We start from the raw sequence: 24,392 nt of genomic DNA, 5'->3' as shown, positions 1-24,392 counted from the left end.
TTGAGGAACTGGACAAATTGAGAAATTTTAAAATTTCACTCCTAGGCTTCTTACATTAACACACTAGATGTGATGTAGTGACATTTGTTTGAGATGAGAAAGATTAGGTGAAGGAATCCAGAGTTCTGCTTTAGCCATAGAAGGCGTGAGGATCAAGTAGTACTATCCATTTCATAATTGGATATTTGCATCTAGAACTCAAGGGAGACCTGCTTTTGTACAAGTTAAGTAATTTTACAGTTGTCAGTTATGAAAGGAAAGGAAAGTCAGGGACATTGGAGTTTAGGAAGTTAGCATATTTTTCCTGTTAAGCTAGCTTTTCCAGCTTGTATTTAAGTAGCAGACTCCTGGAATTTGGTATAGAATATTAATCAAATAGTTAAAATATGTCTGAATACATGAGTACAATTGAACACAATTTAGGGTTGGGTGTGAAATGAACACTTATCCTTTGTATGTATATCTAGGTATCTTTCTCCTCTAAGATCTCCAAAGAAAAGAACTTCCACTACACGTGTAAATTCTGCTGCAAATACAGAGACACAAGCAGCCTCATCCTTCCATACTCAGAAGCCATTGAAATCTACCTCCCTTTCCCTGTTTTACAAAAAAGGTCAGTAAAAGATTCCTCTCAAGAGCACAGACTCATGGACTAGGTTAAGTTGTGGCTCCAGTACTTAAGATATGTGACACTAAGCATATCACTTGATATCTCTATGCCTTGGTTTCTTTGCTTATAAATGAAAAAAATGATAATAATACACCCTACAATAATATTAACTTACAGGGATTAGGGGACAATTAAATGCATATGAAATGCTTTAAACAAGGATTAAGCCGGGCATTGATGGTGCATGCCTTTAATCCCAGCACTCAGGAGGCAGAGGCAGGTGGATTTCTGAGTTGGAGGCCAGCCTGGTCTACAAAGAGTTTTCCAGGACAGCCAGGGCTATATAGTGAAACCCTGTCTCCAAAAACAAAAAAACAAAAAACAAACCCTTCTCAAGTATAGCCTGTGGGGATAAATTGTTAGCTTTGAAGAGTTCTGTTTATGCAAGTCTTTAAAGGGTCAGCTTGAACCATGAGTAAATGTATAAAATTCAGATTCCTTCTCTCAGAAGTTGTATTTGTAGTGGTACTCTTAAACTAAAATTTCTGTCACGTCATTTTGCACCAGTACAGTTTACAATTTTCAAGTTTATGTTCCACTGATATTTATAGAAAGATGCATGGTAAGAGTTTTTCTTATGGGATTGGGAAAAAGAATAATCACATGCAATTCCATTATTTAAAAATAATAATGTCTCTAATACTGGTTTTTGGGTTTTATTTTTTTTCTTTTTTGGTTTTTTTTTTTTTTTTTAAAGATTTATTTATTATATGTAAGTACACTGTAGCTGTCTTCAGACACTCCAGAAGAGGGCGCCAGATCGCGATACGGATGGTTGTGAGCCACCATGTGGTTGCTGGGATTTGAACTCTGGACCTTCAGAAGAGCAGTCGGGTGCTCTAACCCACTGAGCCATCTCACCAGCCCTCATTTTTGGTTTTTCAAGACAGGGTTTATCTATATAACCCTGGCTGTCCTGGAACTCACTTTGTAGACCAGGCTGGCCTCGAACTCAGAAATCCGCCTGCCTCTGCCTCCCAAGTGCTGGGATTAAAGGCGTGTACCACCACCGTCCTCCCAGCTCTAATATTTTTAATGGAAATTTCCAACACCTATGCTGATAATTACCGACAGAACCAAAGCAAATCGTATTTTGTCTGTCTGATTTCACAAGATCATATGACCTTTCCCTTCTACCTCGGTTTCATAATTTAACAGCTAATTCAGCAAGTATTACTGAGCCTTGTGTATGGAATGCTGCTAATACTAGGGGTCATTTATTTAAGGAAAACAGCCTTAGACGTTAGACTATTGTTTAAATGCTACTTACAATAGTATAAAGGAATTTAATGTTTCAAAAACAATCCCCTCCTACTAGAGAATGGACAGTAAACAGGCCCTTTCACCTTCTGTCTGCAGTGTACCGTCTAGCATATCTCCGACTAAATACACTCTGTGCACGCCTTCTGTCTGACCACCCAGAGCTAGAGCACATCATCTGGACCCTGTTTCAGCATACATTGCAAAATGAGTATGAGCTCATGAGAGACCGGCATTTGGACCAGGTAAGAAAAGCAGTCACTTCACCACCGTTCCTCCCTGCTCATTGTTGACTGTGTGCTATATATTAGATTCAAGTAACCATCTACATTAGCTTAGTAGTATATATTACCATACATTATATAACATACATAGAGTTCCTTGTTGAATGCCATTTATATTTTTATATAGCTTTTACAAATTAGAGGTATATATTTTAATAACTATTTAATGACACAAACATTTAACCTTTTCTGTATTGTGATAAGCTAGATTTCATTTTACTGTGGAAATGGACATGAGCCGGAGACCAGCCAGCTATCTAACCAGGAGATATGGTATATGCCTGTAATCACAACTATGATATGGTATATGCCTGTAATCACAACTATGATATGGTATACGCCTGTAATCACAACTATGATATGGTATATGCCTGTAATCACAACTATGATATGGTATACGCCTGTAATCACAACTATGATATGGTATATGCCTGTAATCACAACTATGATATGGTATATGCCTGTAATCACAACTATGATATGGTATATGCCTGTAATCACAACTATGATATGGTATACGCCTGTAATCACAACTATGATATGGTATACGCCTGTAATCACAACTATGATATGGTATATGCCTGTAATCACAACTGTTCTTGAGAGGCTGACTCACAAACTTGAGGACTTGCCAGCACTACATGTTAAGTTCAAAACCACTCTGGCCACTTAGTGAGACCCTGTCTCAAAATTCAATAATAAAAAAGCTGGTGTTGAAGTTCAGTGGTGAAGCATTTGCCTGTCATACACAGAGCACTGGTGCTCTGATCCTAGTAACAAAAAAAAAGATTGGAGGCAGAGGCAGGCGGATTCCTGAGTTCCCGGACAGCCAGGGCTATACAGATAAACCCTGTCTTGAAAAAAACAAACAAAACCCCCCCAAAACAACAAAAAAATATTTACAAAGAATCAGAGACTCCAAAACAGGAAGGTGGGGAGGGGAAGGAAAGTGGGGCTTATAAACAGAATAATTCCTCCTAGCTTCCTTTTTCTTCTTAAAGGGGATAAAAACATTTAGAGGAGTGTGTAGCAGTTTATCAAAGCATACATTTTTAAATGTATAGTTCAGTGATTTAGTATATTTGTAGAGTTGTAAAACTACTAACACAATCTATTTTATTTAAACCACTTTATCACACCAAAGAGAAACTCTATTGTCTCTGAGAGTCCTCAACAACACAAATCTACTTTCTTTCTCTGTAGATTTGCCGAATCTGAACGTTTTATGTAAATAGAATCATGTAATTTCATATTTAGGGTGTGTATGTGTAGGGTGTATGTGTGTGTGTGTGTGTGTGTATGTGTGTGTGCAGGTGTACAGGGTAGGGTACTGAGTTCTATGACCTTGCAAATCCTAGGCAAATGTTCTACCACTGAACTCCATCCCCAGCCTTGAGTATGGCTTCCTTATAGAGCACAGGTTCAAGGTTCATCTGTGTTGTAGTTTCTGTCACATACTACATTATGTTTATAATTCACCAGTTGATAGAAACTGGATTATTTCTTCTTTGATGTATTATGAATAATATGAATATTCATATATAAGGTTTGTAAAACGTATTTTTATTTTTCCTATGTATATGTAAGTAAAATTTCTGGGTCATATGTTAAATCTTTAACCTTTTTGAGAAATGGCTGGGATATTTTCTAAAACGGCTTTACCACTTTATGTTTTATTTTTAAAGATTTATTATTTTTAAGTGTGTGGGGGAGGGTATTTCAATGTTTGGTACATGCATATTTACAGTATCTGTGAAGGCCAGAGACATTGGATCCCCTGGGGCTGGGATCATAGACTTATGTAGCTGATAGCTAATGATACTGACCATCTGCTTTAGAGAAGTGTGTGTTAAAATCCTTTCTGAAAAGACAGCAAGAGTCTTCCTCACTGAGCATGGTGGTGTACAAACAGGCCTCAAACTCATAGAGCTCTGCCTAAGTCTGCCTCCTCAGTTCTGGAATTAAAGGCACAAGCCACCACAACAGGCTGCAATGATTTTTTTTTTAAAAAAAATATGTTCTGTATATATCTTTTTCTATGAAATATGTATTTTGAAAATGTTTTATCCTCTGAGAAACTTCAGGTCATCTTTGGTTTGTTTTTTGTTTTTGTTTTTTGCTTCTTTTTTTTGTTGTTGGTTGGTTGTTTTGGCTACTGGCATTTTGATGTATGAACAAAAACATTGTCAAGTTTGAAGGCATCAAGACCTCATTTTTCCCAAGAGCTTTGTGTTCTTAGTTTTCTGTTTCAGTTTCAATCCACTTTGACTTAGTTTTGCAAGAGGGCATGGGAGGACTTCTCCCTCCAGTTGTTCCAGCACACGAGCCCCACCCCCTCTTTCCTCTTACTCTTTCTCCTTGGTGTGAATCCAGGGCCTCTTACTTTGTGGCAAACACTTCACTGAGCTGTGCCCATCCCCACACCATCTCTTGAAATGCATCCTTTTTTAAAATTATTATTCTTTTTCTTTTTCTCTGTTGACAGCTGTTGAAAGTCTATTGATTTTTTTTAAGTGTACACATGTTTATTCCTGAGACTCATTTCTAGTCTGTTGTCTATGTAGCTATTTTGGTGAGAATACATTGTCTTAGTTACTATAGCATTCCAATTTTTTGGAATAAAGAGACACAATTGTACTTTGTTCTTTTTGCAAGATCAATTTAACTGTCCTGAAACTTAAATTTCCATGTGAGTTTTAGGACTGACTTGTCATTTTCTCTGAAGATTTTGAAAGAAAGTTCACTGGATAATGTGTCGGTTTGGGGGCTGTCACATGTAGCTTGAAGTCTTCAATCCATACGGAGGATGCGGTTCCTTCCCATCCTTCCAGGCTTTAATTTCTTTGAATAATAGTTTATAGTTTTCAGAATAAAAGTCTTACATTTATTTTTTTAAGATTTATTTATGGGGCTGGTGAGGTGGCTCAGTGGGTAAGAGTACCTGACTGCTCTTCCAAAGGTCCGGAGTTCAAATCCCAGCAACCACATGGTGGCTCACAACCATCCGTAACAAGATCTGACTCCCTCTTCTGGAGTGTCTGAAGACAACTACAGTGTACTTACATATAACCAATAAATAAATCTTTAAAAAAAAAAAGATTTATTTACTTATTTTTTTCCCTCTGTATTCTTTTTTTTTTTATTACGTATTTTCCTCAATTACATTTCCAATGCTATCCCAAAAGTCCCCCATACCCCCCTCCCACTTCCCTACCCACCCATTCCCATTCTTTTGGCCCTGGCATTCCCCTGTACTGGGGCATATAAAGTTTGCAAGTCCAATGGGCCTCTCTTTCCAGTGATGGCCGACTAGGCCATCTTTCGATACATATGCAGCTAGAGACTAGAGCTCCGGGGTACTGGTTAGTATATCATGTTGTTCCAACAATAGGGTTGCAGATCCCTTTAGCTCCTTGGGTACTTTCTCTAGCTTCTCCATTGGGAGCCCTGTGATCCGTCCAGTAGCTGACTGTGAGCATCCACTCCTGTGTTTGCTAGGCCCCGGCATCGTCTCACAAGAGACAGCTATATCTGGGTCCTTTCAGCAAAATCTTGCTAGTGTTATTTACTTATTATAAGTAAGTACACTTTGCTGTCTTCAAATACTCCACTCCACAAAAGGGAATCAGATCTCATTACAGATGGTTGTGAGTCACCATATGGTTGCTGGGATTTGAACTCAGGCCCTTCAGAAGAGAAGTTGGTGCTCTTAACTGCTAAGCCGTCTCTCCAGCCCCTTACATTTATTTTATTAACTATATTCCTATGTATTCTATTCTCTTTAATAATAAAGGAAATTATTTTTATTTCATTGTTTTGTTGATCTGTGTGATTTTGGTATCAGCAAAGTATTAGCTTCATACAGATAGTTGGGCACTTAGAATTTCAGAAGAATTTTTAAGAATTGATATTGATATTGAGTCTTTTTTTTTCTTTTTGGAATTTTGCTGAATTCACCAATGAGGTCCCATAGATATGAGCTTTTTTTTGTGAACACTTACTGTTTAACAATTCAAAATTAGCTTTTTTATTTTTCAGTCAATATTGGCATTCTGCATAGTTTGAGGAACTTAGTTTCATCTTAGTTATTTTAGTGGTACATAATTTTTCATAATATTCTCATATAATCCTCTTATTTCAGTAAGATTGGTAATGTTCCCAACAAGAATGATATTTTAAACAAAAATATAATTATAACTTAAAATGTATTTGGATGTATAAGTTGCAGTACACTGTGTTTTTAAATAAATAGTTATTATTTTATGTTCCTGCCACTTTCTATAAAAGAGAAAGCCAGATTCCTAGAAATATTTTTTTTGCAATTCCGAGTTTTATGAGTGATACGTGAAGATATTAAAGTAGAAGAAAACTATGAGTTGGTCTACTGCATCATCAGTGGCGCTCAGTGTGAAACTCAGTCATCAGACACTGAGCAGGGGGTGGGGAATAGAAACCTTTGCTCAGAGCAGATGGAAGCAAAAATGTTACAGAAATGACCAACACTTGAACTAGACCAAAAAAGCCGTTTTAAAAATTGATATTTAAGGCCCCAGGGAATCATTTTCAAATCTTAGTTTTGCATTTTAAATGTTGTTTTATTGAAAGATACCATGTAGAAAATCCATTTATCATAAGGATATGTTCTAATGAAAATTGAGCAACAAAACAGATCCAGCCTACATTCAGATCCCAGATCACAACAGCATGAGAAATGTCAGGTCTGCCAACAGCGCTTTCTTACTCCCTAGATTCTTACACGTCACTTCAGCTGATAGCTTGGAACTTTTCACACAGCCTTAAAACAGGACAGTTCATCAGACAATTAGCTTGTTCTAGTTTCAGTGCTTTTGATTTCAACTAAAGAACTGAAGCCAAAGTCAGGGTACTTCACAAACTTGGTAGTCAGTCATGAGTAACTGAGTTAGCTGCTTGCATTTTGTTCTGTAAATACAAATGTTTTGATTAAATACCTTATGTAGACTTTTGAACAGCTCGGAATAAGGGGAAAACTCAGAAGAAATTAAATTTCCTTCTTTTAGTAATACTTAAAAGAGCAAGGTGAGGTAATATCGTCCTTTATGCCCCTGTCACTCACTTGTTAGATTATGATGTGCTCTATGTATGGCATCTGCAAGGTGAAGAATATTGACCTTAAGTTCAAAATCATCGTAACTGCGTACAAGGATCTTCCTCACGCTGCCCAGGAGGTAGGTAGTCGCTCATGGTAAGACTGAGAAATAAATCAGTATTCCTAGTTTACTTCCGTTGTTAAATAGAGATCAGATATCCTTATCTGATCCTTATCTATCCTTACCTCTTTAGTGTTGGTTAATTATTTGTACCTGAAGTATAATTATAAAACTATGGCAAACTATGAAATCCAAATTTTCATAAATAGTACTATATTTGTATATAATAATAACTGGGATATTTGAAATAAACTTTGACATAATATATAGTTTTTATTTTTCCACAGGAAAAGATACTATAAGTCAGTCCTTATAAAGACCTAGTAAAATTTCCCAGGGCAAGCCCATTTTATACCTCTAAATTCCTCTCCCACAGATGCTATCAGGGTAAAACACACTTGGTCTGATGCACATTTTACACTATCCTGGAATGCAGCAATGAATCCTGGGTTATTGTTTCAGTCTGTCATTGTATTTTTGGAAAGTGATACAAACCAGTTTAGTTTGCCTCATATATTTGGAGTTATTTTCTAAATTAGTTACATATATATTGTTTAACAGAGGCACTCCATAATATGTCTTTAGTTTTACCTGATGAACATTTATACAAGTGACACCTGGTGTCCCAGACCTGTAATTCCCATTCAGAATAAGTGAGAAGAAGATGTCACAAGTATGAAGTTGCATAGCTAGACCCTGCTTATTAAACAAAAAATTGTTTGTAAAATCTACTTACGAAATATCTGTTTCTTGCAGGAGAGTGGTGTACATGTTCTAAGCCCTTTAGATGAGGGGTTGAAGGCTGCTACGGGCCAGTGACTGTTGTCTATATAGTAGTGCTGATGGTGCTGGGTTTTGGTTAGCACAGCCTAACTCCCTTGTAGAATGGCCAGCATCCTGTCTGTGGCTGCCAGGCCCCTTCTCTGGATCACCTTGGTGACATTTCACTTTAAATAGGGTACCTATAATTTCAGCCTAAAGGAGCCGTTGTTAGATTATTGTTTTCTGTATAAAATATGTTCTTAAATAAAACTAAATACAATTATTTTAAAATAAAAGTTAAAGAAAAGTTCTTAAATTTATTTAACGTGTTTTTTTTCCTTAGACCTTTAAACGTGTTTTGATCAGAGAAGAGGAGTTTGATTCCATTATAGTATTCTATAACTCAGTTTTCATGCAGAGACTAAAAACAAATATTTTACAGTATGCCTCCACCAGGGTATGTTGAAAATATTCTTTAATTGGATAAATCTAATAACAAAATAATAGATCCTACCAAAATACTACATCAATGATCTTTTTTTTTTTCCTTTTGTTTTGGGTCTAGCCTCCTACCTTGTCACCAATACCTCACATTCCTCGAAGCCCTTACAAGTTTTCTAGTTCACCCTTACGGATTCCTGGAGGTAACATCTATATATCACCCCTAAAGAGTCCTTATAAAATTTCAGAAGGTCTGCCAACACCCACAAAAATGACTCCGAGATCAAGGTTGGTGTTTCCTTTTTAAGGGAATGCTGGAAGCAGTAATACTGCACTTGGCAATTTTGATTTAAACATGAAAATGTAAAGCTTTTTAAAATTCAAAATGGGATAGGCTGTTGGATGTCTGATTTCTTTATGTGCATTTAGTGAATGTGTGAAAAGTTTTTTTGGGGGGAGGGGGCAAAGAAAAGGTATGTGCCTGGATGGGCTTGTGTATCACTCGTGCTTGCCCAGCTGCTAAGGTCTCTCCTGTGTATAGCTTAAGAATTGATATCCACGTGTGCCTCAAAACACTAATAGTTTCATAAGCCATCAAAGTAGAACATTTTAGGTTAACATGTTTGTTTGTTTGAAACTGGGTCTCACTATGTAGCCGTTGGCTGGCCTGGAACTTGCTAAGTAGAACAGGCAGGGTACATACTCAGAGGTCCACCTGCCTCTACCTCCTGACTGCTGGAATTAAAGGTGTGTGCCATCACACCCAGAATCTTTATTCAAAATTTACTGTAAGATCCATGGATTATAGTGTTTTGCTTGTTATGAAAATGGAGTCATTAGGGCTGGCAGCATGTACCACCCATGAAAGTACTCGCCACAGAACTAATGACTTGAGTTTGAGTCCTGGATAGAAGAAGCAGAGAACCAGCTTACAAAAGTTGTTCTCTGACTCCGAGACACTTGCTCACACTCACACACACAGATCATTCACACACAGAAACAGAAATAAGGAAATACTCTTTGGAGTCTGGCTTTGAAGCCCTTCACTGGACTACTTAAGTGTTATCATGGGCTACTTGAAACTGGCTGGATGTTTATAAAGTAGAAGTCCCATTAACTAGTATAGTTAATGGCATCTCAGCAGCCGTTTTCAGTACCTGTAGTTTGTACCTGGTGGGCAAGAAAGTAAGTGAGAAGAATCACTTTATTAGCTTCTTAGAAGCTACCTGAGTAGTACAGTAATTACATAAGAAATGCACACTTGTGATTACATTTTCAAACTTTGTAGAAAAACATGAAGTAAAACATAACTGGAAATACGGTGGAAGGCTGTTGTGTGTGTCCAGATCCTTCTCTGTATGATGCGCCTTGTAACTGATTATCTGTGTACAGGTATCCTCAGCTCACTGTGTAACATGCTAAGATGTAACACCATGTCTTTAGGTAAATGTACAGCGTCCCATGCTGCCACATGACATGGCAGTGTATACTCAGGAAGTTTCTGATGCTGATAAATAATCCATATTATGACTATAATATGGTCTTGTTTGTTGATCTTAATCAAAATCAGTTCTGTATTGCTATTCTTTTTTCCCATTAATTTATTAATTTATTCACCGTACATTCTGATTGCAATCCTCCCCTCTTCCCAGTTCCTACCTCCCCCAATTGCTAATCTTAATTTATTTTCTCTAAGAAACTTTATCTTTCAATATGTAGCCCAGGGTAGCTTCAAACTCACTGCTTCAGTTTCTCAAGTACAGGAATGAGACAACAAGCCCAGCATGCATTGGTGCTCATTTTAGCCAGGGAAAAGGTCACACTATTAAGCATCCTAATGGGCACATCACTGGTAAAGTGTTAGAGTACTGTAGCATTCTGTTCATGCAGCATGTTTAGGTATTCTGATTAATCAAATGTGCATGGAAGGATGTCACTTAACCAAAGAGATGGAAGACAAGACAATCTACATAGCTACTGCTTCTTTATTGAGCTACATATAGAAATGCTTTTTCACCTTAATTATCAAAAGTATAAATTATAACTAAGATTAAGTCTGGTAACATAGACCTATAATCTCAGCTGCTTAGGAGGCTAAACCTGCTGGGCAACTTGGTGAGACCCTGTCTTAAACTAAAAGGTCAAAGTTTTGGGATGTAGCTTAGCGATAGAGTTCTAGCTTAGCTTAACACATTTGACAAGGACCTAGTTTCAACCCCTTGTAATGTGGTTGAAATGAAGACAAATGGAATAAGTATCTCACATAACAAATAGCATTTACTAAATACCAATATAAATACTAATTAAAACCTGATTATTACTTTATAAGCATACACTATAAAGTTATATTTCTTGCATGCCATGGCACACATGGGTAGGACAGAGAACAGCTTTGTAGAGTCTGCTCTCTCTGAACACCTGTATGTGGGTTTCTGCGATAGCTAGAACCCAGGTTGCCAGGTATGTGGAGCAGTTGCCTATATTTGCTGAGCCATCTCACCAGACCTTTTTTTATTATTGTTTTGTTTTATATTTATTTTATCTACGTGGGGCCATGCATGCTACTGTGAATGTGTGCGGTTAGAGCACAACTTGCTGGAGTCACTCTCTCCTGCCATGAGTTTGAGGGACTGAACCCAAGTTACCAGGCTCGGCCACAAGTGCTTTTACCTGCTGAGCCATCTTACTGGTCTTTTAAGTTTTATTTATTGACCTAAGTTTGTATCAAATGTAACTTAAATTAGAATGAAGTTACATTTGTTGATTTATGAGGAACTAAGTAAAGATTATCTTAAGTTTTTCTAGAAATCCTCTTTAAATGTGGGCCATGGCAGAATTATGCTCTGCAAACACAGAATTCTTGTTGCAAATCTAAGAGCTGGGGTGTAGCTTAGTAGTAGAATGCATGACTAGCATATTTGAGGCTTTGGGTTTGATTCTCAGCACCAAAACAAACAACAAACAAACAAAAAACCTCTCACTGGTTATGTCTTAATCATACTAGCATTGGTCCGACAACCCCCTGATGGGTGTCAGGTGTTGGCGGTTGCAGGGAGAGGGAGCCTTTGATATGTGGAGGTTGAGAGTGATGTGCCTGTGTTCATCTCGGCACGTCTGCACGGTCTGTGTCTGGTTCTCACAACTAACTCACACTTTATCTTAACTTGACAGAATCTTGGTCTCAATTGGTGAATCATTTGGGGTGAGTATTTTTTATGAACAGTGGTGTCATGCAATGTTCTATAAAATATACCGGACAGTGTGATGCAAGAGCTATGTGCCCCTGCATCATACTTTATTTAGTGTTCTGCTGTTGAGCATCTTGTGTGGACATCAGTGACTTATATTGCAACTGAAAAAGAAATAGAAGATTTTCATAATTTGAGATTAAAGGCACTGTTGCCTAGATAGGTCCTTTAGGCTGTCTCAGGTTTATTTTCAAATCAGGTTTAACTTTGAATAATATTCATAATTGGGAAACTTGCAAGTTTTTCTAAACATTTCTCTGAGATTATGTAATATACATGTAAATAGTCATTTGTATACACACATAAAGTGTTTTTATGCTCCCAGTACTCCCAAAGTGAAACATGAATTCTCCAACTGTATGCATAGCTGGTGTCATCCGGTCCAGTTCAGTCTGACAGATTACCCAGCAGTCTTTGGATCCCACTGGCTCCAGGGCTCAGGTCATTAACTTTGCCCAGGTCATAAGTGGCAAGTTCCTGGGTTGCACTAATTTTCTAACCAAACTGGCCAACAGTCAGAGAATCCCTGTAATATCTTTCTTTTCCAGTTTGACCATTTGCTACAATACTCACAAAACTTTGGAAAATGGTTTACTGACCATAGCAGTTTATTACAAAAGATACAGATGAGCAGCCAGATGAAGAGACACATAGGGTGATGTCCACTGGGGCTTCTAGCCCGCTCCTGTGGAGTCCGCATCTCCAGAGCTCTCCCAAGCCTAATGCTAAAGGACTGGATTTTGTACAAATAGTTGATTAACTAAATGTCTACCCACTTTCCCTACTCTGAAGGTTAGGAACTGTGGTTGAAAATTCCCAGCTTCTAACCAGGGCTTGTCTTTCTGACTCCATACTGATACTAAGGGCCTATCAGGAGTCTCTTTATTAGAACAAAAGATGGCCCTATCTTCCTTATCACTTGGGAAGTTCCAAGGGTTTTAGGAGCAGGAATAGAAGACAAAGGCCACATATCTTTCTATGTGGTAACATGTATGTATATAATCTCATGGAAATGTTTACAGAAGTTTGAAGTGAGGTACTCTGAACTGAAGCACCATAGCCTCTGCAGCATGGCTCTGGCACTGACCTCCTCCCACCCCCCCCCACCCCCACCCCCCACCCCCGCGCTCTAACACTCCTTCCTGTACGTACTCACCCCACCTCCCGCTGCCTTCTGCTCCCTCTTGGTGCTAGTCTTTCTCTGATCAATAAGGAACTGAGGTAGTGTGATGATGCACCGGGTAAAGGTGCTTGCTGCATAAGCCCAGGGGCCTGAGTTTGACCCCGAGAACCCACATGAAAGATGGCAGGAGAAAACTTGACTCCTAAAGTTTGTCCTCTGATGTTGGCATGTGCACCACAGTACACATACTGTTATATTCACACACAGTGTGCACACATATATAACAATAATAAATATAATTTTTTTTAAATAATTGGTTTCATGATGAGCCAAGCACAGTGGTTTATAATCTCAGGAGACTGAGGCAGAAGGATCAAGAATTTGTGACTACTTGAAAATGAAAAATCAGTTCTCTCTAATGGAGTCTCTCTGAGGATACAAACTATATTTTCAGGGCAGGTCCTGTACCCAGCAGTAGATAATTTACACAAAACAAACTCAGTGTCAACTTTGGAAGCTCCTTTTTGTCTCCTAGGGCTTTTTTTCTTTATGTATATATTACAGCTTTCGGTTTGTGTGTTGAGCGGATTCTTAGGTGTACCAACCCGTGTCCCTGCATCTATGTGCCCACCTCATGATTTTTCTTCTGTTTATTTGTTTTGTCATATTTTAGTTTGTTTTATTTTATTTATTATTATTCTTTAGATGCCTGTTTGTTTTCTAACAAAAGACAGAAGGGGTATAAATTCCAGTGGGAGAGAAAAATGGAGGGAAACTCAGTGGGGGGGGGGACTGATCAAAATATATGAACAACATCTAGTTTCAAAAAGAGAAAAAATAAAAAAGAGTTTGTGGCAAACCTGAGCTACATGGTGATTTGTAGGCCCACATGAGCTATATAGCATTAATGTTGTTTTAGGGGAAAACAAAAGAGAGAAAGAAAAGGGAAACAGAGGAAGAGAGGAGAAAGAGATGGAACAGCTGTGTGCACACCTGAGAGCACGCGCTAGTTCTGAGCCCTCCTAACACCAAGGCCCTTTCCTATGGCTCCTCCGGGTGTGCTGGCCCCAACCAGAACCTTAGTTTTGTTGCTACACCATACTGTAATTTTGATACTGTTATGAATTATAACAAATAATTTTGGAGATAGAGTTTTGCCAAAGGGGTCTTGACCCACAGGTTAAGAACCACTGCTCTAGCGGTTGGTTGGAGTTTATATGCTAAATAAAATGTAAAAGTTCATTTTACAAATCCTCACTGCTGTGACAGCTGATTGAAGCCGGGCTGTAGCTGCTGGGCTTTACAAAGGAGCTGTGGGACCATGCGGTTACACCTCACGCAAGGCAGCTCTGTAACAGTCATCACCCTTTTGCTTACTGCAGCCTGTGAAACAATGGAGACAATATTCATCCACGTAGTAATAAGGCCGTGGGACTTAGCTTCTGCCATGTTGAATATGTACTCTACATATACTTTCATTAAATTAAGCTGATCCTATCTAATGCACCAATCAGTTCATGTTTAAGTTCTATCTGAAAGTCTAATTTCATTTGTTGGCTTAAGTAACATGTAATATACATGCCTGAGACAGTCATGAAATGGAAGCTAAGAGACAGACTGTTTCCACATTCTTATCTACTGGGTGAGATCAGGTGGTGTGCCTGTTCTGGCATGTCTTACCAAGGTCACATGTCTAGTAATATTGCCTGGACTAAAATTGTGAAGTTTTTGAATATTTAAGTTAAAAACCTTTATAAATTAGTAACATTTCAACAAATGCCATCCATTATCAGTGATGGTTAGTAATATATCAACATCCATGTCTCAGCCTCAGCAAGTCAGTAAATCACAGCTCCTATGGCCGGCTTCTTGCTATGGAATCCTCTAAATCAAAACTGTCTTTTAAAAAAGGTTGTTTGGTTTTTTTAAATTTCAGTTCTAGAAATATGATCCACCTTTACTGCTTCTGAGAAGTCCTGGTTTCAAGCGTTGAGTGCCAGCAAGGCCGTAAGCTTAGCCAGTGCTTGACAGCACAGGGGTAGCACAGAATCAGAGCTGCTTGGGATAGATGGGAGGATTCAGGAGGAATGGGTGTTTAATGAAGGCAGAATTGGCATCCTTATGCTAGTTGTTTTTAAATCTGTCACTTAGTCCAGTAAGGCAGAGAATTAAAATGAAGAGATTACTTTTGCCTAACTTTTGGTGCATCTCAAAATAAAATTTGTAGCTGCTGACTTCAAAATGAGTCTATTTAATGGTTTAAAATAAGAACTCTGTAATTTACAGACATCTGAGAAGTTCCAGAAAATAAACCAGATGGTGTGTAATAGTGACAGAGTGCTCAAAAGAAGTGCTGAAGGCGGCAACCCCCCCAAACCACTGAAAAAGCTGCGCTTTGACATCGAGGGAGCCGATGAAGCAGATGGGAGGTAGGAACCATGGAGATGCTTGCTCCAGGTAGCTGAGCAGAGCACAGAGCCACTGTCAGCCCCGTCCTGAGTCCCCTCAGGCCTTGTCCTGCCAGTTTACCACTTTGTGAGAACAACTAAAGAAAATAGATGTGGGAGAAGGTGGCCCATGCCTTTAATCCCAACACTTGGGAGCCAGGTGAGGCCCCTCTCTGGGAGATCAAAGGCAGCCAGAGCTACACAGTGAGACCTTGTCTGGAAAAACAAGAGAAAACAACATACTAAGTGTAAAATGGTACAGTGGAAAGCAACATGCAGATCTGCCATCTATAAATTCATGATGACTTAGACATTACAAGTCTAACATGGACTTACACAGCTATTGATACAAATTTGTTAGTTTTAACATTAAATTAAAAAACTCTTGTAAATTCTAAATTATGCTTTATAAGAACCACTAAAAATGTATAAGATCATAAATTTGTGATACCTTTTTTTGATCACTTAGAAGCTTTTGAAATTAAACCAAAATAATAGCACAAATGTCATTGAACGCAGCAGAGTTACAGGAAGTTGCATGCATGCTTTTAAAATGTGGTTTTTTTTCCCCCCAATCTGCAGTAAACATCTCCCAGCGGAGTCCAAATTCCAACAGAAACTGGCGGAAATGAGTAAGTTCCCACTCTCTTACTTTGCAAACAGGGAAGAAGCATTTGGTTTCACTGAAGAAAACCTTTTTACTCTGAAGGAATCCACACATTATTCCTTCAAGTGGCACAGTTATTTATGCATTTACAAACTAGTAGTTCAAACAGGCGTATACAATTTACCTCACACATTGGTAGACTAAGTGTGTTCCACAAAGTGCGGGTCAGCACACTTTGAATAGCCTTAAGCTGATGTTGATCTGTACTTTAAAATATTATTTTTTGAAATTTTGTGCATGTATGGAGTTCTCCCCTCACTGGCCACCTTCCCACTTCTCCCAGGCACCTCCCCTTAAACTGCACTCCCAGCCTTATCTCCTCTTCCTTTTCCATAGCCACTGAGTCCAGTCAGTGCTGGTGGCATGCAGACAACTTTAGGGCCACCCATGGAGCACACACAAACCACCAGGGGCTTGGTAAACTTCCTTACTCTCCAGGCTTTGAGACAGTTTCAAACAGAGGTTTCCATTACTGGAAGTCAGATTGGTGGAAATTGGGATCAGGTCTGTCAGTGTGACAGCAATCTAGAATGGTGGGGCGAGGGGTTGTCGCTGAGTAGCAGAGTGTTTGCTGCCTAGTGTGCACAGGGTCTTGAGTTAAGTTCTCAGCACTGCAACAGACAGGCTGTATATACAGTAAATCAATAAAATGAATGTTATTTTTGGAATAGTATGACAAATTTAATTTCACCCTAAGCTATTATGAGACTAAAAAAATAAGTAGATGGAAGGAAGTGGTATTTTCTAACTGTTCTGGTTGTCTTAGGCACATAGCTGTGGTAGTAAGAGTAGCTGCTGCAAGATCCAGGAATAGGCAAAGAAAGGGACTTAGAAAAAGTAGAAGTGTTTAGAAGCTTGTGGGGGGCCACTGCCAGTGAAGGTGATGAGGACTTACAGGCAGGTACTGGACATGCATGGCAGCTGCCAGAGAAAGCACATAGCAGAACTGTACTTCTTCTGCCTACTTTTTAAAGCGCTTTCCCTTAAGTGTGTCGTTTGAACCTAAATTAAATATGCTAACCACTTAAAATACTAGTTATATGAATTAATACATTTCTATTGTATCTTTTCAAGTTTTGTGTGCCCCAACCCCACCCCACCCCACAAGACCCCATGTGCAGACATGGTGGGCTGCCTGCCCCTGGTCCACTTACCCAGAGTCCTCAGAACTATTAATATTCCTTGTTGCTTTTCCAGCTTCCACTCGAACACGAATGCAAAAGCAGAGAATGAATGAGAGCATGGATGTCTCAAACAAGGAGGAAAAGTGAGGACCTCAGGGCCCTGGACCCTCAGCCCTGGGGACACCAGACTCCTGGCTCCTGGATGTGACTAGTTCCCAGGTTCTGCTCATGTTAGAGATATAAAATGTGCAGGTACAAGCTGAATATTTGCGTGGGTGATTCGTAAGCCACTTCAATGTTGTAATCAATGGTATAGAATTGATAGCACACAGGATTGAGAATCTTGTGCAGATCATGCCATTTAAAATATGAAAGCAAGTTGTTTGCATTTCCAACATGAGCCTGCTGCCCTCAGAAGTGAGGCTGCCTCTGCAGGGGGTCCTAACAACCCCCTTACATCTGGCTGACTACTTTGCCTTTCCTCATGGCACATGTGTGATGTTTGCTCTTGGTTTTATTAATTTATATGTATTTTTTTAATTTAACGTGAATACCCTTAGAAAATGTGTCTTGTCTTCCAAATGCAAGTTGATTGACTGTCCACATTCAACCAAATTATCTTGAATCTTCTACTGAAACAGATTGTTACAAACTGGGAAAAAGTACTAATTTCTACACATTGGACTATTTTAATATTAGAATCTAATGTGCCGTGTGTTTGTTTCACATATTTTACTTTTGAAATACAAGCAAAAAAGTATAATCATATGATACTGTCTTACTACTGACACAGATTTCATACCTCAGACCCTCTAAGAACCGATTCTTTTATTCACCCAACACATACTTTAAACTGAAGACTATTGATAATACTCCAAGGTTGTTTTTTTTCTTTCAATCATTCAGATCACTGAATTTATAAGTACCCATGTAGTACTTGAAAGTCAAGTTTGGCCACAACTGTGCTTAAGAGGACCCTAGTACAGGACAACCCAAGTGCACTTTCTAATGTTTTTGGGTCCTGAAGAATCAAGATACAAATTAATTGTGTTTTACAAGCAGACTGTTAACTATAGAAGCCTTCAGTTTTTCCCTCATAGACGTGTCTAATTACATCTCAACAGTTCACTCTGTTCTTCTACATCTGGGGATGTTTGTGTTCTCTCTGGAATGGTACGTCTTCCAGGGTCTTTTGAACTTGCAGTTATCTATTTTTTAAGCCAATCTGGTCTCATAACTCTGGCTTCTTCAAAGCCACACCATTTCTAGTCCAGCTGTGCAGAAACTTCAGATTAAAACAGCTGCATTGAAAAAAGAGGCACTCCCTTCACCCCTCCACCTAAAGGTGTATTTAAATTATCTTGTGGGATTAACTTATTTAGAGATGGTATAATTTAAAATAGGTGATATTTAAGGTAGCATCAGCTAGCATTTAAGAAAATCACTTTTTCTAAACTCCATACTTTTTGAAAAGAAATCTGGTCTTGTTAGGAAACAAATTTCTATTTTGTCCTCAATTTAGTTTCAGTTTTACTAGTTTGATAGTTATCTCGATAACAAAAGCAATAGACAGCTTCCCCCATTTCTTCATTAAGTTTTGCATGATCATCACACAGATTAGTTAGGTTTTAGGTCAAGGGCTTACCATACTTCTAGGTCTTTTGCTAGTAAGTTCAAGTTAGAATTAGTGACAGAATCATAGGAATTTTCAGAGATCCTGCTTTGAGATTTCTTAAAGCTGCAGACACTGCACTATTGGTTTTGTTTTTTGTACCGGTTGAAACTATACATTCAAATTGCTATGTTCCTATTTTCTATAATAGTTTGTCTATTTTAAAATAAACTAGTTGTTCAGAGCTTTACTGGCGTGATATGGTCTCTGAGTTAAGTGTTTTCTGCATCTGAGGTTTCTCCTCACATCTTTTCCATTCTGATGACCGTCAGATTTACAGAAATATACTTTTTATGCGTACATATGGTATGTATTATATATTAATATATTCTGTTCTCTTGTGCCTTCTTTTTTATGAAATGAATTTGTTTAAAAAGCTGTATGCTTTGTGAGGCCCTCCCAGAAACAGGAAAAAGGAGACACTAAAAAGTTGAAAGCAACGTATACAGCAGGGTACAGAAAGACTGGGAAGGGACAGTAGGCGGCTATTTAGCTGCCAGCTGCCGGCTGCAGGGCCTTCCCACATTTGGACACTACTTTGTTGATAAACAGCAGCAGATCTAAGCAGACATGAAAGTAGATGAGAGGAGGCCATGCGCAGTCGTGAGCTTGTGCAGACTTGTGGGCTTCAGAACAAGAGACGTCTGTAGGGTCTCCGCCAGACACGGATACAAAACATAAGATCAGACAGGACCACACAGATCTGACTGTGCTACAAACGCTCATAACCGAAGCAGCTGAGGCAGGACGGTATATGTGGGAAGCCAGCTTGGGTTACATAGAAGATGTCAAAAAGAGGTGGAGAGGAGATAGACTGGCAGACAGGGGGAAATGTTTACAAAAGACACATCTGAGAAAGAACCGTTACCTAACATATACAAAGTTCAACAGAATCACAAGGTCATTTAAAACTGAGCCAAAGACCCGTCCAGGGAGATCACCAAAGAAGCAGCAGATGTCAAGGAAATGCATGCAGTAACTGTGCAGGTCATGCATTATCCAGGGGATGCACAGGGCGTCAGCCGCAGCGCTGCACACCAGCTGGACACCACCAAAGGCTGGGACAACAGAACTCTCCTCCATTGCTAGTGAGAAGACTTCTCAGCAGTGACTTACGAAACTAAACACAACCTTACCCTAAGATCACAGTCAGGCACCGCCTTGTGATTTACTAAAAGGAACTGAGAATATGTCTACACAAAACCTGTACAGTTCTTTGACCACTTCCTCACAATTGCCAAACCCTGGAAGCAACCAAGATACCTTTAAATAGGTGAATGGATAAACTTGTAAGTCCAGAGAGTAGAACTGTTATTCAGCACTGAAAAAAGCTACTAAGCCATGGAAAGAGAATGGAACAATTTTTAGCATCTATCACTACATAAAAGAAGGTAGTGTGAAGAATCTGCATGCCAAGATTTCAGTGGTGTTTTGGAAAAGGTAAAACTGAAGACAGAAGAACAGTGAGGGGATGGAGAGGGCTCAGCAGTCAAGAGGACTTGTTGCTCTTGGGGGGAACCTCGGTTCAATTCCATATGGTTCACAACCATCCAGAACTCTAGTTCCAGGGACTCCAGCCCTATCTTCTTCCCTCTGCAGGTAATAGGCACATACGTGTTGCACGTAACAGTTATGGAGAAAAAATATTTCTACATATATGTTTTTAAAAGGCCAGTAATTGTCAAAGGTTGAGGAGGGAGGAGAATGGATAGGTAGACCACAGCTATTCCATGTGATATTGGAACAATGGAGGTGAGCCAGTGTATTTATTTGTCTAAACCCACAGAAGGTATAGTACCAAGAGGGAAACTTACAAACTAGCCCTCATAGGATAAGGTTGGGTGAAGGTTTTCATCAACTGGAGCAAGTGTACCACTCGGGAGGAGATGCTGAATGTGTCAGGGTAACACATGTTGGTAAAGTAGGAGACAGAGGAACATATCTATACCATCTCAGTTTTTATGTAAAATTATAAAACTCTGAAAAAATTTTATGGCTTTAAAACAAGTAACTACCCTGGTTTTATATCAACCTGACATAAGTTTGAATTACTTCAGAAGAGGGACTTGAAACTGAGAAAATACCTAAGACTGGCCTATAGGTTAGTCTGTCAGACTGTTTCTTAATCACTGGTGTGGGAGGGCCCAGGCCAGTGTGTGTGGTACCACCTGTGGGCAGGTAGTGTTGGGTTGTATAAGAAAGCAGGCTCTGTAAGCCATGGAGAGAAAGACAGCAAGCAGCAATCCTCCATGGCCTCTACTTCATATCCTGCCCTGAGAATTAAGCTGAAATAAATGTCTCCTTCCCAAGTTTGTTTTGGTCAAGGTACCACAGCAATAGTAACTATAATGACTATATTTAGTCAGTTTGACTACATCTGGAGTGAACTACAATCCAGAAGTGGAGGGCAAATTTTTGCTTGGTTTGAAGTAGGTGAATACACTTCTAGTCCAGACCTTTAAGATATGAGGACCTGAATCTTAAGACTGAAGGACACAGGCCTTTAATTTGAATCTTAAGATGCAAATGCATGCCTTTAATCCAAATCTGGATTTGAGAAGACATACCCTTAAATATGGGCCGTACCTTCTGCTGGAAGTCTATGTAAGGACTTAGCAGAAGGGAACTGTTGCTCTTTGCCTACTTGCCCTTGTCTTGCTAGGACATCCATCCTTTCACTGGCATTGGAGCCTACCTCACTGGGATTCCAGTATATACAGAAGACCAGCTAAGATATCCAGCCTTGTGGGACTGAGCAACTACTAGATTCTTGGACTTTCCATTCACAGCTAGCCATTGTTTTATTGGTTAGACTACAACCTATAAGCTATTTCAGTAAATCCCCTAAGTATCTTTAATTTTTTTCAAAACCTATTTCTAATGAAGGTTCTTAAACACCTTAACCTCTCTTGTAGTCCACCAGTCACCAAAGGTAGTAGAAAAGAAAGGATACAGGGGAGGTGGACCTGTTTAGAATTGGTTCTTGGCAAGTGGACCTGTTTAGAATTGGTTCTTTGGAGCATTTCCCATCTATGTTGTCTGGAAATCAGCACTTTAGTTCACAGGTTAGCAGCGGCAGCTAGATCCACTTGCAGACACTTCATGGATACACCAGCAGTCCAGTTCAATAGAGTCAGGATAGCAAAGAAGAATCAGTAGCTAGGGCACTACCTAGCAGAGACAGCCAGGGCTCAGCCTTGGCATGAGTCAGCAGCAGGAGAGGCCAGCAGGAATGCCAGGAGTTGTTCTTGGTTATGCCTCTTTCAGGGAATCAAAGATCAGCGAAGACTGGAGACTAACAAGCATTGCACAGCTAGCTCTCTATAAGCAAGCCAAGCTTAGCTTCCTCCACTGTCCATAAAGTTCTTTTTATACTCCCTCCAAACATCACGTATCTTCTGCATGTCTTGCCTCAGTACATGTGTCTATCTCAGCTGACATCACTCTGTCAATCAGCCCAAGTCTGAGGATGTGGCAACAAAAGTAGCAGCACACCACCTGATGGGTTTTTTTTTTTTGGTGCACATGGAGTCCTGACAAATGCAGCTCAACTACAAAATGTAAGGAGGACCAATACATGCTTGTTAGTGAAGAATCCTTCATGTGTCCTTTCACGTTTGCTTTAGCAGAACATCCTTTCTCCTGTGTTTGCTTCAGCTAAACATTCCTTCAGGAGTCTGCCTTAGCCTTTCACTTGTGTCCATTTCAGCTAAATGTTCCTTTATGTGTTTGCCCCAGCAGAACACTATCCAACTGACTTTCCAAAGAACCCTTAAGATTCCACTTCATCCATCCTTCCATCCATCCATCCATCCATCCTTCCATATCTATGGAGAGAGGGGATAGAGGGAGAGATTGACTCATTCCTAAGTTCTGTGACTGTGGAGAACTCTTAATACAGTAATTTTACCAATAAACACCAAGGCAATAAAATTAATAACTGGCCTTTAAAAAATAGGAACCATTTATATCTTAGGGTCAACTTTGCTATAAGACATCTGAATATCTGCTTTTAATAAGTACAGATCATAAAAGGGATTTTTATCCACCTATGAGACAAAAGTTTGATACTTTGATTTTGTTATTCAACAATTTAAGAAGGCAGTTTGTTCTATCAAGTTCTTTATTATCAAATATACATGAGAATAAGATTTCTATTTCCAAAAAGATTTCCTTTACATAGTATCATATTGTGAGACACTTAGAGGAATCCAGTGCTACATTTTGTTCAGTTAGTTTCTCTTTTGCTACACAATGGCTTGTTTTGGTCTAGAAACTCATTTCTCCATCACAATGCTACCCATGAAATGTGTTCCTTTCTATCTAGTATTTACTAGTGCCTGGTTAAGAAACCTATTTTATAGTGACATAAAAGCTAGCTACAAGAAAAACCTATAATCAATCTTATAGAGAGAGACCCTCAGTATAAAGAAAATCAAAGGGCTTTATGCAATTACATAAGGCATAGGATTCCAGAAGTAACATTCAAAGTTAATGTTTTATTTTCAACAATGCCATTATGAGAAGTTAATGCAGAAAGTAGAAAATCAAAAGTAGCCCTTGGGCCTTTGACAACGTAGTTGCTAAGGCATTTTATGATTGCTAATAATGCTCTAAATTAGCTAGTTTCTCAGAATTACAAACTAAAAGAATATGAATATCAGTAATTACAGACTTCTAATTTTGTTTATTCCTTTTCCAACCTTCTAGCTGTTCTTGGTGCACCCTTATGATGGACAGTGAATTAACTGAGTGCCTTTTATATATAAGGCACTATGTTAGAGGCTAAAAATGTGGGCATGACAGCATTCCTTGTATAACTATGTATCAACCAGCTGAATACTGAACCATTTCTCCAGATTAGCAAACTATCAATGCCCCACAGATATCTACCATAGGTGACTCAAAGGAAGAAATGGTAACTATAATGTTTATTTTTTAGATGATACTTCTTCTTTCTCGACTTCAACCTCTTCCAAAACCTCCCAACTTTCCAAAAAAGACAACTAGCCAACAAAAGTGACAACAAAACAACAAAAGTGACAACAAAACAAAACAAAAAAGCACACTCACACACACACAAAACAGAGCCAAGAAAGCTGTTAGCGAGTTACTCATAAGCATTGGGCCTACCCTGAAAGAACAGGACACACAGGTATGAAATCAGAGACTGACAGCATGTAAGAGACCTGTACAAGCTCATACCAGACAGATCCCTGGTCAGAGACAGGAGGTGAACACAGTCCCCACCCACCTACCCACAAAGCTATTTCCAGTTGGCACGCGCTGGGAGAGGGAGATTCCTCACTAGGCACTGGTACTGGTACTCTTTCAGCTTCTATGTGGTATGTCATACCCAGCTGGAGCACTCAGTGCCTGCTACTGTAAATCTCGGGGTAGGCAGATAGAGAGAACTGACTACAGCCTTTTGACAGACGACAAGAATCTGGCCAGATGTCGTTCTCATCAACACTGTTAGTTACAGAGAAGTTGTTTGTCGATGGC

General features: G+C 39.1%; 1 protein-coding gene across 2 annotated transcripts in view; it reads left to right on the top strand.

Annotated features, from left to right (window-relative positions):
* The window catches only part of Rb1 (RB transcriptional corepressor 1), a 131,354-nt gene extending 112,207 nt beyond the window's left edge, over positions 1 to 19,147 (top strand). Inside the window, exons 19-27 of one of the 2 annotated variants that reach the window (XM_085828760.1) lie at positions 468 to 613; positions 2,030 to 2,175; positions 7,317 to 7,421; positions 8,509 to 8,622; positions 8,731 to 8,894; positions 11,778 to 11,808; positions 15,264 to 15,406; positions 16,007 to 16,056; positions 17,252 to 19,147. In XM_085828760.1, coding sequence (XP_085684886.1) covers positions 468 to 613; positions 2,030 to 2,175; positions 7,317 to 7,421; positions 8,509 to 8,622; positions 8,731 to 8,894; positions 11,778 to 11,808; positions 15,264 to 15,406; positions 16,007 to 16,056; positions 17,252 to 17,328 — 976 coding nt within the window. In that variant the 3' untranslated portion in view covers positions 17,329 to 19,147. The remainder of the gene's footprint in view (positions 1 to 467; positions 614 to 2,029; positions 2,176 to 7,316; positions 7,422 to 8,508; positions 8,623 to 8,730; positions 8,895 to 11,777; positions 11,809 to 15,263; positions 15,407 to 16,006; positions 16,057 to 17,251) is intronic. The other variant, XM_021181654.3, reaches the window with a different exon arrangement.
* Positions 19,148 to 24,392: the final 5,245 nt, after the last annotated feature.

Source organism: Mus caroli, unplaced genomic scaffold (assembly GCF_978045245.1).
Source record: "Mus caroli unplaced genomic scaffold, Mus_caroli_1 scaffold_12, whole genome shotgun sequence".
In the NCBI taxonomy this organism is placed as follows: Eukaryota; Metazoa; Chordata; class Mammalia; order Rodentia; family Muridae; genus Mus; species Mus caroli.
This window is presented reverse-complemented; position numbering and strand designations above follow the sequence as displayed.